This window comes from Corvus brachyrhynchos, unplaced genomic scaffold (genome assembly GCF_000691975.1).
Source record: "Corvus brachyrhynchos isolate BGI_N302 unplaced genomic scaffold, ASM69197v1 scaffold293, whole genome shotgun sequence".
In the NCBI taxonomy this organism is placed as follows: Eukaryota; Metazoa; Chordata; class Aves; order Passeriformes; family Corvidae; genus Corvus; species Corvus brachyrhynchos.
This window is the reverse complement of record NW_008237410.1, coordinates 2,686,962-2,700,512: the sequence shown is the minus strand read 5'-3', so window position 1 is coordinate 2,700,512 and position 13,551 is coordinate 2,686,962. Positions and strand designations below refer to the sequence as shown.

The following is a 13,551-nucleotide window of genomic DNA, read 5'->3' as shown; positions in this document are numbered from 1 at the left end:
TTATTTTTTAGCTGGCTGTAAGATACAAGCCTTTCTTAAGTTTCAAAAATTGCAGGCCAATATATTTCACTATCATGTGCTGCTCTAGAAAAAAAAGAGAACCAATTTTTGGTCAAATGGGAGATGAGAATATCTATCACCCACCCCACCTTCATCAGCCAAGTGATCCCATTCAGTCTTCCTGAGCTTGGAAGCAAAAACCCCTTAATTTTCTCATGTACTTAATTTTTCAGAAGTACACTAGATACTCATTATATTGACACTGTAATAAGAGCACTTATATGAGTACTTTATTGTTTATGTTAATGCGTATTCTCAGAAATGTACATATCACTGTAGGGGAACATCTCATGTTAGTCTTTGTGCACTCACCCAACTCTAGGCATAGTGTGAAGAAACATTAATGGATTGTGTCAAATCGTTATTAAAGATTAAATGGGAATGCTTATTCTTTTATTCCAATTACCAGGATAATTTAAAACCGTTAAGGAATACTTCTTGCTTACAGAAGTCCTTCTTACAGTAGAAACCACTTTGCTAAGTGCTCATTCCAAGTATTACTGTGGCAAATAAATAAAATCCTCGCTTCAAGCAGAAGGCTCCAAATTTGCTTTGGGACAAAGAATCATTTTGTACTAAACAAGCTTTCTGCTTTTAGAAGTTATTTAAGTTTCATGGTAAGAGTATTTTTGTCACATATGACACTAAAATGTAAAGCCACTCTGGTAGGCATTGCTTTTCACAGACGAAGTCTGCTCTTGTAGTTGAGCAAGAGATGACAGGCAGGCAGGCCAAGATAAGTTAGTCTCATTTTCTGTTTATCTGGAAGCAATTCCAGTTGAAATCAGTTGAAATAGCAGATCAATTTTTTGTATTTCTAAAGAATGAAATATTGTAGTATCAGCATCCTTTACCAAGCAATACAAGCGCAGGTTACTTGTACACAACAGAAATGTGACTGCTATCAACTTTTGCTGCCAGTGAGTTTTCTGTTAAGACTACATCTGTAATCCTGGGTGTGAGAGTTTCTAATGTCTCATTTATGGTACCCCATCACCTCCTCCATCCTCACTTTCAATCAATTCATGTTTCTTCTTTTGTCTTATTGCCAAGCATCGTGCAATGCCCAGTGCACCTCCTTTTAAAAACCGTACAAAGTTGTCTCCCACCAGAGGCCCTAAAGCAAAGAGGTTGGCTTCTTTAGTGCATTCGTAAGTGTATGGATCAATCTCTATAGGATTCCCCTTGCATGTGATAGGCTGATTAGAGTGATGACCTATGCTATGTCCTTGGTCCTTTAAAAAGAAAAGATTTGGGTGAGAACCTATCAGAACTAAGGCTACAGAAAACTTCAAAATTTTCTTCAGTCCGGAGGCGCTCTGAAGAACACATTTCATTTCAGGCTTGAAGGAAAGTACATTGTGTTCAGGGAAACTAGTGTAAGCAGAATGTTGATTAGAGTCCACGGTATGAGACTGAGTACACATCATATGATAGACCTTATGGTATTCAGGGTAAAGCTTTTTAGGTAACTGTTTGAAAATTAGGCTTGTATCGGTAACTCTTCTACGAAACACATGGACTACTGGGATGTTGTTGTTATAGGCACATAGTACTGCATCAGCTGCTGTTAGTCCAGCACCCACAATCAACACAGGGTCTGCCCTCCCACGTAACTTTCCTTTGCTGATTGCAGCTCCGAAGTCAGACATGGAATGGAGGACAAAAGGAAAGTCTTCTCCTTCAACTTGCAGTCGGCCAGGAGAATCAAAGGTGCCAGTTGCAAGAGCCACATTCTCAGCAAAGAGGCAGAAGGGCACATGAGAACCATCTGTTGCTCGCTGATAACCTCTGACTTCCCAGTTTCTCTTAATAAGTGATTTCTGTCCATCTTCCATTTCCAAATGCTGTGTTGAAATATCTTCATTTTGTTGACTGCTACCTTCATCATCCTTTTCTCGGTAAAGCCTGGACACTGATGTTATATAAACATTGTCTCTGAAATTCTTTTGGAGGCCCATGACTTTAACATAGTTTTTATAATAACAAGCTATTTCCTCTGGCATTACTCGATCACTCTTTATATTTCTGAAACAAAATTAAATGGTTCCAGTTAATAAATAGACCTTATTGGTAACTTGAATATCAGATATGAAATATCACATGACAGATCAAATTTAAGAGGACTGAATCTGTTCAGTGTAACCGACACTGAGTTCATCATCTTTAAAGGCATTTATTTTTTCTCTTGTTTTCTGATACACAAGACAAGCTAACTTTTAAAATACAGGTTTAAGTCTTTATACAATGTAAAGTGCTATGGTGTTTGACAAATTAGGTGTAACAAAGCTCTGGAGTATCACGTCAGCTCCATATGGAAGTATTTTACAAAGTTTAACATCACAGCTATCAGCAGTACAATACTGGCTAAACTTGTACTCAGTGAGAATACACTTACTTACAATCTAATTAATTAAATGTCATAGTTAAGTGCTAATTTTGAAACTCCAGGTTCAATGTTACTGGAACCAAGTATTCATTATACTTTACAAAAGACCTCTCCCTTGGGTACAGTTAAGTTCACTAAGTATCAAATGAAGTAGTTCTATGTCACATGAGTGAGCAAAGCAAACATGACACAGAGTGTTAGTGCAACTATGTAAATAGGATTGTGAGGTTCAAGTGTTCAACAAAAAATATTTTTGCACTGCAACCCTGCTATTACATCTGTGCTTTTCTCGTGATTATTGCAGTCTCATAAGAAAAAATAGCTGACAGTGTAATTATTTGGAACAGTTGCATGAATTTTGCTGCTTCTTTAGAAGTAAGCTCTAGGAAGAAGGCAAAATAAACAGTACTGAACATCAGGATTGCCACTAAATTACACTTAAAATCATATCTACAAGTAATCAGGCTATTCATTTTCTTAGATTAGCAAGATAATAGCATATGTACTTTTAAATGCTCAGGTTACGGCTCTGAAAATCCTCATGAGATATTTATTGGAAGAGGATAATGTGACTGTGACACCTCTTACAAGGAAACTTAGGAAACTGTTCTACATGACTAGAAGTTTACATTATCATCAATCCTTTTAAAGAAGGTTGTTTAATTGTAGTACAACAGGTCAGCATTTCTGGTTTTAGCATTGTTGAAAACTATAATATATAGCTTCAGATAATAAGCAGCTTATGGGATTTCAGTTAATAAGGAGGCAAGATTGCTGGGGTTATCTAAGAAAAGGATTAAAGAACAAAGCTACAGTTTCTTCACTTCAAGGGCTGTCCTGAAATGAGTAACAGTCCGCCCTTAAAGACATATGCTCAAGTAACTCTACTTCTTCTTTTCCCATACATGGTACAAAACCAACTTCCTTTAATTTTGCTAGAGCAAAGTCAAAAAAATTGAAATTTTAGAAAAAGCTCATGTAGAGTGTTCCTAGATTCATCTGCTGACACAGACCTTTATGAACTGAAGTAAAAACAGTGAGCTTGCACAAAAGTAACTTTTCTTCTCAAGTTTTTCAAGAAACTTACTGCTACAAACTAACACTGAAATACTGAATTATTCTCTTAAAATTCATAGATTTAAGATGCTGCAGCTTTGCCTGTAAAAGCAAACACTGAACTACATAACTTCCTGAATTACAAGAAAGCTGGGGTGTGCAGCAACTTCAGCTGCATCTGTGTTGAAAGAGGAATTTACAATACTTCGGTTGATTTGAAATTCCTTCCTCCATCTTCCCTCACCTCTAATCAGAACTGCTTTCAGTAAGTGACTCTTTGTCAAATGCTACTGGAACACACCGTTGCCTGTACGTTTGCTTTTGGTGCACTCACGAGCAATTATTCTTCCTGACCATTGCCCAGTTTTTTCCAGTGCCATCAGGCAATTTAATAAACAAAACAAGAAGCCCTTCTGTGAACAGTGAAGTTTAAATATTTTCCAGTTATCTGGATTTTTATAGCAACTAGGATTCCCAAACAGATTATGCAGTATCTTTACCTGCGTTTGCTAGCTGCCCACTCCTTAAAGCTGAGGCCAGGCAATTCCATCCAGTCTCCAAAACTGATGGTTAGCATAGAGCCTTCCATGGACTATGGAGAAAACATGAAGATGCATGACCAGACACATTTCAAATTTATATAAAAACCAGTGAAGGTCTTCTTATTGTACTCACTTAGAGCAACAAAATACCAGAACACAACATAAGACCAGGACATTACATGAAGAACTGATGAACCATTTTTGTGTTACATGTAGATAATAAGCAACTATATGATCAAATAAAGAAGAAGGTGACGAGAGAGCATGTGCAAGTGAAACTAAAAGCAAGTTATTTAAAATACAAAAGAGGAAGAAAAACATGTGAAAGTGACATAAAAAGACATCGAGATTTAAGATTTTGTACAAAAGCACCTGGAAACAGTGCAGACAAAAAAAAAGTTATAGAAAATACTCTTCATAATAGTTCATTAAATTTAAACGAACAAAAAACCTGGTAATATAAGACAGCAGTCATGGTCACAAACACCCAAATAGAGGGCAATTTCTTCCTTCCTTTCTCATATCCCCCACTTACCTGGGCTTTGGCAAGTGAGCAGTTGAAACTGCAACTGGCATTACTATCTAAAAGCCCTAGGTAGTAAGAAAAATCCCAAAACACAGAGTTATCAATTTACCCTAGGAGTGAGATGAAATTTTTACTCACATGCCAAGCCCCCCCAGGTGGTCCTTTTCCAAGCACTATGTGGGGAATATAATTATGCTGTTCTAACTTCCAGTGCAGAACAGGTGGGTAGTCATAGCCAAAGTCAGCATCAGGGTGAAGCAACGTATCGAAAAGCACTGCAACTGGGTTTGAGGAGCGTCCTTCAAGGCCTTCTGACAGGTACTCCAGATCCTGAAGATGACAGATTTTGAAAAATGTTCATGCAGCATCATGCTATTCTGATGTACAGAAGTTGAATTGCAACAGAAAACAAAATTAATTCAAATTGCACTTTAGGTAAAGGTACTTAATGTAGAGATTCAATCACAACACTTTTCAGAAATAACTGCTATGATTCAGTTCTGTGTAACTCTGAATAATACACCTCACTCATTTAAAAATTACATGTTAATAACAGCAGTTCTGGGGCAAGTCACTATTTAAAATTCATTGTAGAACAAGAAGTATGTAGACAAATAGAGATCAGAGCAACTTAGTAACACCTGTATTTATAGAAAGAACATTGCTTTTAACAAGGGACTGCTAATATTTCTAGGAGCCCCATTTTGATAAAGCCAAATTGGAATCTAAAAACATTAAGCTTTAAACATCAAGTAGAAAAGGCTCTTTTGACAGCTTTTAGCTAGTTCCAACACTAACTGTATTGTATTTTGAAATAATGGAGATATTATAAGCATTATTTTTAAAAATTAAAACTAGGATTATTTTACACAGCAGTTAATGTTGAGCAAAATTTCTAGAACTTTATAAAATGTTCGCATTTCAGCATCTATTAACCAGTCTTGTTCTAAAAATTGCAATAATTGAAAAAATTATGCAATAGCAAATATTTGAAGAGAAAATAGAGAGTTGAAGAAAGAATTGGACATAAGACCAATTTTTGCTGACAAAGACAGTACAGCTTAGCTTCCTAATTAGGCAAAATATCAGGGGGTCAGGGGAGGATGAAATACATGAAACATCTGTAGCCAAAACTTAGTCAGCTTACTTTCCTGCAAAAGAAAAAGACCTTGAGACCTAGGGTAAACATTACATGCAAATAGCACAGCACTGAAACAAAAGCACCCTCCAAAATCCAAAGCCAAACAAACCCCTACTCACCCCCTACAAACATAAATCCATGTTTGTATTTCAAATAAATTACTCACAAAGGCAATACAGTGATAGCATTGTCAGTAATCCATCAGGAGTACTGTGCAGTGAGTGGAAAACAGTGTTAACATGGCAAACAAATGGACAAATGGAAAGAAAAATGCTGGAGAAGATTTAACCAATCAAATCAGACAGAAAACTTGGATGCATAGAAGGATAACAACTACAGCACAAGAGCGACTGTCAATACAACACAAACACTGAAGGATGCATACTGTTCCAAAAAGAAAAATGGGTTGTGTTGATAGAGGATATATGTTCCCCACATAACTAAAAATCAAATCTTAGTAAAAACTGTAGTATTTGCGAATATTTTAACTTGAACTATGTGTACTTTTAAGTATGTTAGTAGCATGTGTTCCTTGGTGATAGTGCCCAAACATCCAGGAAGTCCTGCAACTGGAAGTCCTGCATCAGCCACTGACCAAGTCATGCTTTAGACACTCCTGGCAGGTAGTAAGAACACAACAAAGAGTAGACTGTAAAACAGAAAAACACTACAAACTAAAAGCCTTCAAGAACCACAAAGAACACTACACAACCCAGGTTTGGATCCAATGGTCATGAGTTGATTCTATTTAAATTAACAGAGTAACAAAATAACTTATTAATGCATTAATGCTCGCAGTAGGAAAAGACCTAGACAAGATGGCAACCAAAGCTTACTTGATCAACAATGGAAAGATGTCGAGCTTCTTCTAATTTTGTATGTAGAATGGGGTTTGGGTGTATAGCTTCAGGAGACAAATATGGCCTGTATCCAGAGAGCAGGTAAGAAAGGCAAATTCCTGAAGGTCCATTTCCTATTAAAGAAAAAAAACTACTGCTTTAGTAAAAATGTTTATAATCTACAGTTTGTTAATCACTAAATATACAGTGACAAAATAGTACTGAAGTAGTATAATGCCAGACTGTTTTGACTCAAAGCAACTTATAAACTTTGCAGTAAAATAGAGCTTTTTATAGGGCCATCCTCCAAATAAACAAAGCAAAATTTTTTTCAGGTAAAAAGAAACATATCTGTGACTTTTACACCAGGAAACTAAATGCATATAAAGAAATTCCCTAATTTAGTATGTCAAATTCACTATTCTTGTGTAAAAATGTCCTGACAGATAATGGTCTGCCTGTCAGTCATGGTGATATCTGAATATTACTGCATTCCCATAGGCACTGTACAACACAGAGCAGAAAGACAATCTGGAATACATGATCTTCAGGTCTGTCCATAAAATAAAAGGACGAAAGAGACAAGCAGAAAGCTTAAGGCTGAAAGTTAGATGAAAAGATACAGGCACAGCAAAACAGCAACATAGAAGCTAAGTGAACACAGACCTCCTGTAGGTAAGTGGTAAAGTACAAGAAACTCATGTAAGACCACATTCATTGTTCAGCAAGAGTATCAAGTCCAACACTTTTATCGGTTTTGTAGCATTTTCAATTTGTATATGGGAATTGCTGCAATTTTAATAGACATTTTTAAAATGTTATTAAAGGTATGAGATAGATGAGACCAAACCATTACCGTAAGGTAAACATTTCTATTTATTTGACTAGTATTAAACAAAGTAGGGGACCATATTTATCACATGCAAATACAGAAGTAACATTCATGTCGCATAGTCAGATATCAAAAACTAAATCAGAAAAGTATGTGCTAGGATACAGAATTTAAATATGTGGCTATGTATTGTTATTTCTATGGCTCCTCTTCCTCATAAACTGAATGAAAAGCACAGTGTTCTCCTAATGAGGCACTTGTGAGTACTTTGTCTTTTTTTGCACACATGGTATTTAGCACACACCCTATGCAAATTCTGGGCTTAAGTTACAAATTTATTCATACTTTTATATAGCAGAGTGTTTGTTCTTACTTCTAACCATTTCAGCTCTTGATGTCAGGAGTTCACAGACCATTTACTTTTCCCCATCGCCTTTGCACACACTGTTTTCATCACGCGTTAACAATCCCACTTCTCCAATGCCTGTCTCTTCTCCCTTTTCCAGTTCCTCAGTCCCTAAATCCCCCATTACTTCGCTGAGATCCTGTTCATTCCCAGTCTCCTCATACATTGGATCTCTTTTTCCTCTTTCAGCAGGCTATACTCACCTGGTCCTCAGTGGCAGGGTATCTCATACTTTATTACAATGCTGTGCACATAGACTGGTCACAACCATAGACTACAAGAAAATCATCTAAAGAATCTAAAGACAGTGAAAAAGTTCTTCCTTACTCTCACACTGTTCTGCCCTCCCACAAACTGATCAACACAAGATAGCTGGATATGCTACAGTCCAGGAATTTAAAGCTTAAAGATGCAAGCTCCTCCTGTCACCCATTTGCCATGAAATGGATGTGAGAGACCTGTACCAATACAGAGAAACTACCCACATCAAAATCAAATGAAATTATGAAAACACTTTAATTATACCAATAGCTCACAGGCATTCCCACGGCTGAGTAAATTCTTAACTGTTTTTAGAATTTTAACTTGAACACAGTAAAGAATTTTCTATCTTTTTACAAGTGCACAGCTAGCTTTTTTTTCCTGCTGGAGTATAAACAAAGTTAGTCCACAATAGGAAGGGGAAAATGTGTGCCTTGGCCAAGGATGCCATGCTAAAGTTCATTCCTACTGGATAAGCCGTAAAGAACTTAATGGGTAACAAATGTTGCCCAAACAAAGGCTGGCAAGGGCCAAGGAGATTACTGAGGATGGGATTACGTTAAGGTGAATTACTGTCACTGAGCTCCCTGAACTTTTCTGGGACCATCCAGAGAGCTGATCCAAACCCAGTTCCGATTCTTTAAGCAGACTAAGTCCAAGGGAAAGGAATTCCCTTGAGGATATGCTGTCAAGAACACACAAGATGAAGATTCAGCTGCAAGGTCTGCAATTAGACTTGCTATAATTTTCTCAGAAATTCTTGGGAAAAAGAGAAAAAAATCGTTTTGAAATGAGAAATTAATACCTGAGAGGTTTGTTCTTTATTTACACACAGTACCTCCAATAACAGCTCTGACTGCAATTAAGAGATATTACTATTATACAAACTTTAGTTGTACAATCAATATAATTGAAAACCCCATGGCCCTGTTCATTTAAGAAGCAGTTAGAAGTTTGAATATCAGCAAAATCTTCTTCTGATCAACAGCAAACTATAGTACAACCACCTTTACACTACGTGTCTAAATTTAAAGCAAATATTCAACTTCAAGTATCATAACAACCTTGTCGTTTGGATGAGAAGTGACAACACTGTCTACACAGTAATGATCAAAACTAGTGCAGAAGATAAAAATGTTTAGCACAGAACACGCTCTAAACTTAAGAGTTTCAGCATGAAATTGTTCAACCCCAATGGAATGTATCCGTTTCTTCCCAACACAGGTACTGCACAGAAGTTATTAAACAAGTAGAAAACAGTGTTTATATATGGGGGAGGATGACAATTATTTTCATACTCTTCTACTACATTATCAAATCATTTTAGATCCCTTCAAAGGCTCTTCAGTGATAGTAGGCTGCCAGTGGAGAAGATCAGCTTGCAAGGTGTCTCAAATATATCCGTGAAAAAGCATTTGGACGATGGAGAGAGAAGTGGTCAAGGCAGCTGCGTTTGGTGTCAGCACCTAGAAAGGCTCTCTAGACAAAATAAGTATTGAGCACAGGTATTTGCATAATGCATATTTGCAAAACTAAACATTGGAAACTGAGTCATTAACTCAGTTTATGAGTCATTAACTCGTATGGCAAAGCTATACTAAGGCTGACAAAATGCTAGAAAACTGTTCTCTTCAACTGTGATGCAGAAATCATCAAATGATTCACGTCTGTCACATACACGTAAGTCTGTTACATGAGCACTATTTTAAACTATCATAAAGAGAGGTTTGTGAACAGGCCCTGTACAAACACCAGTCTTTCAAAGTTGTGGAGACTTACTGCGAACACAATTATATTGCAACATCAATCTCCAAAATCTCTGCTTGTTTGCAGGTACTTGCTCTAGTCCCAACAGCTTTGGACTAGATTATTGAAAACCTTCTTTACTTCAGATCTTTTCTTTATCCCCTCATGAAGTCATGGTGATAATGAGCTGGTGACCAGCTGTTGTTGAAAAACCTTGGCCCAATACACATCATGCTGGCACTCTAAATTAAGTTGTGTACCGATGGAGCCTCCTCCCTCTGTTATCCTGTCATTCAGCAACATTTTACAGATACAAGCCTTTAAGTGTTCAGTCAAGACTAGAGTTTATTGTTTTAAACTAGCTGAATTGACTTGGATTCATTTTGGAAAAGATGGGAGAATATTTAGACATTAATGATGGATGCAACAGAGAAAAAGGCAATTAATGAGAGGTTAGCACCTAACCAACATACAGTACACACACTTTACATTATGCTTTTCAGTCTCCCCACAGATGACCCCACAGATTTCTACCAGTGTACCATCGATAACCTCCACGCATCCTGAAATAGACATATCACATTAATCGAACCCCATGTCATCAACACTAGAATCAATACAGTTCTTCCGTTAATACTCCCGTATCTGCTGCCAAATATTGCAGCTCATTTTCTCAAAGCATAATTTGAATTCAAATATACTCCAACCAGTCCCTTAGTATAATTTCATGCTACTGTTGTTAATTATAACAACTGTATTACTCTAATAAACATCTTCATTTTAAGGATCCTAAGCATTAGATACTTAATAATAAATTATTTCATGCAGCAGGTCTATAAAGGCAATGACAGTGACAGTGAATCTTTAAAAAAGTGAAAAAACTCACCTATTATTACTACAGGCAGAGTAAGAAGGGAGTCCCCAGGCAGAACAGTTTCTTCAATTAAAGGCATTCTTTTAATCTTCCTCCCAAGGCTGTCACCAAAGTACTGAACAAAGGAATTCAAAAGCTGTCCTTCAGTTTCAGTGCCGCTGTAAGTTCTAATTAAGAAGGACAGATGGGAGAAAACTAAAATGAAACAGTGAACTGTTGTCAGAACAGTCTCTTCAAAAATCGCTTTTGATGTTTTACTTCAAGAGTTAGAAACTGGCAAAATCAAGACCAAAACAAATACGTTTTATCCAATCTACACAATTTTACTCTTCAGCACAGCTTTTCTAACAGAAGATTTTTAAAAGTCCACTTTCTCCTAGCAAGTCTACAGAAGGATAACAAAAAGGCACAGATGGCTCTGCAGAAATGCAGATTTCTAATCTCAGTTTATACAAAGCCAAAGTATAACCAAAGCATTATTTTGATCCCACACACAGTAGATCTCATTCCTCATTATCCTTATCAAATGAGGAGATACACACTGCCTAGCCAATTAACAACATTAAGGCCAGAAAAATCCTGAAGGAGCAGCTAAGGTACAACAGCAGCATTTATATCCCTTCCTGCTGGCTGAGCTGCACACAAGACTTCACCTCAACAAATTCCCATTCAGACAGAAGTGAGGCCAGCTAAAGTCGGCAGTGGTGTGAGGACGGATCCTTGTGAAGCGATCCCTTTAAGCCCTAGACATAACCCATCCTACCACTGTTAAAAGTTTTTACAGAAGGAACTGCCATGCAGTCAGATCAGCTCCTGCACAGCAGACTGCTTTCATGATGAGCCATTTTTCTAGATTTCTCAGTTCTTTGTCTGCAAAGTCTACTTAAGTTTCTCTTGTAACTCTTCACCATCTAGATGTGCTTCTAGAATACAAAGACTTGCTTTATAATGTTTTCTGTTTAATTATTTAGGAGCCCTTTCTGAAGCCTTTCCAGGTCATTGAAGAAGCACACACTATCAGTCGAGCTAGAAAGACAGAGTCAAATTAAGAATAGTCTGTTACTGCAGATATTTTGTCAAGTCTTTTGTAAAGTCAGGACAACCAATTTTTAATTAAAAATACCCCTACCAACAGTTCTAAAAATGTTTCTCTTTACAAATATAGTTAATTATTAACAATAAATAAAAGTACTCTTATATATTTCCTAAGAATTTGCATATCTTAAAGCTATTCTAGTGTTTCAGCAATTATTTTCTACACAGGACCAAAACCGTAAGACACTGATACAATTCCCAGGGCCTTCAAGAAGCCACGTACACTATGTACTGCCTCAACTCCCACAGCACCCAAGATTCTCTTTCAAAAGCCTTTCCTCAATGGGGAAGTCTGAAGTAAACCGGAGACAGAGCTGGGCAGTAACAACAGCATTAGGAAACTCTGTAACACATCTCTCTGATGGCATTGTTAAAAAAGGTGGGGAGCAATTCTGAGGCTGTATTTATTTTGGAAAGTACTTGATACCACTATTCCCTGCAGTACAACAACAATAACAAAATTACACGCTTACTGTTTGATTACTGCTGCCCATTAACTCTTGCAGACACCTAATATACAAACAGCATGAGTTAGATGAAGAGTCAGAGAGGGGATATCTAATTATCGTCCTAATTTTTTCACCTCTGCTTTTAGAAAGGAACAGGTAGACTGTTTTATTTTCCAGCCTTTGCTCAAACTTGACTAAGGCAATACTACCTTATGTTTTGCAAAAGACAGTCTTAAAGGCAGCATGCATGCTTTAGTGTGGTTTTATTACACTTGCTGGGCTTGGTGGTACATAAAACTGAAAGAAACATTTCAAAACTTCTTTTAATGGCTATATGCACAATGCTGTAGGCTACAAAAGGATCTTTTAACAATAAAAACGTTGCTTCTGTGTAGCTTAGTGTATCACAAACTACCAAACCGGTGATTTTGCCCAGGAACATCTGCACACAATGTGCAGTTTCTTGTTCTTTGCACAGGAACATCCACACACAAAGTGCAGTGCATATGCAGGACTGTTGTCAGGAGCATGCTCTTCCTTTGCAAGAACATCATACCAGCACCCAGCAAGATCTGAAGTTAGGGGCCACCATCTTCATAACCCCTGAACAACACTGAAAGCCACCAATTACTAGAAGTTTTTATCTTGATAAAACTCACGGTAGACAGCTTCACAGTGGTGGGGATTTGGCACAATTACTTACGGCTCTAGTCCTGCAGACGTGCAAGTGGGCACAAGATGAGTCAGTTACAACACTAGTGCTTAATCTATCTTATACTGGTCACACCAAATAAGCTGGAGAACTACATTCTGTCAATAGCCCAGATTCTAAACATGTGCCGACGTGTGCATCCACGGCTTTGCTTTTTTTTAATGTAAAAAACCCATTAAGAGAAAAAACACAATGTACATGTAACATTTTTCTCCCATTTGAAAAAGCTAATAATAATAATTTGATAATAACTAATACCTAATTTGCTGCAGGTTATTAAAACAAACGGTACCTTTTCCAGGTAGCAGTTTTGAAAGATTCTAGAATACATTACGTACTTTAAGAAAAAAAAAAAAAAATAAAGAAACGGACTGTGGTGGGCGGTTAACAGAAAACTCGTTATATAAAAGGAATCTGAATTTGGTCTCAAGCTGACACTTCGAGAAGCGAATTTAACACTGCCAGACTGCTGGATTTTCTCCAGGTAAGCGGGCAGAGCGGTGCCCCTTGGGGCCGGCATCCCGGGCGGTGCAGCGCTGCGAACCCCGGAGCAACACCGAGCATCAGCGGGCGCGGGATGCCCCCGGCTCGGCTGCGCCTCGGCGCTGCCCAAGGTCACGACG

General features: G+C 37.5%; 1 protein-coding gene and 1 long non-coding RNA gene across 2 annotated transcripts in view; one reads left to right on the top strand and one right to left on the bottom strand.

Annotated features, from left to right (window-relative positions):
* Positions 1-256: 256 nt before the first annotated feature.
* On the bottom strand, positions 257-10,877 carry OSGIN2 (oxidative stress induced growth inhibitor family member 2). Its single transcript, XM_017731063.1, has 5 exons — positions 10,685-10,877; positions 6,551-6,687; positions 4,712-4,903; positions 4,006-4,097; positions 257-2,088 (listed from the first exon to the last, which is right to left on the bottom strand). The coding sequence occupies exons 1-5, from the start codon at positions 10,749-10,751 to the stop codon at positions 1,041-1,043; spliced, it is 1,536 nt and encodes a 511-aa protein (XP_017586552.1). The 5' UTR covers positions 10,752-10,877; the 3' UTR covers positions 257-1,040.
* Positions 10,878-12,479: 1,602 nt separating this feature from the next.
* The window catches only part of LOC108445912, a 29,715-nt gene continuing 28,643 nt past the window's right edge, over positions 12,480-13,551 (top strand). Inside the window, exon 1 of the long non-coding RNA XR_001860943.1 lies at positions 12,480-13,412. This is a non-coding gene — a long non-coding RNA (uncharacterized LOC108445912). The remainder of the gene's footprint in view (positions 13,413-13,551) is intronic.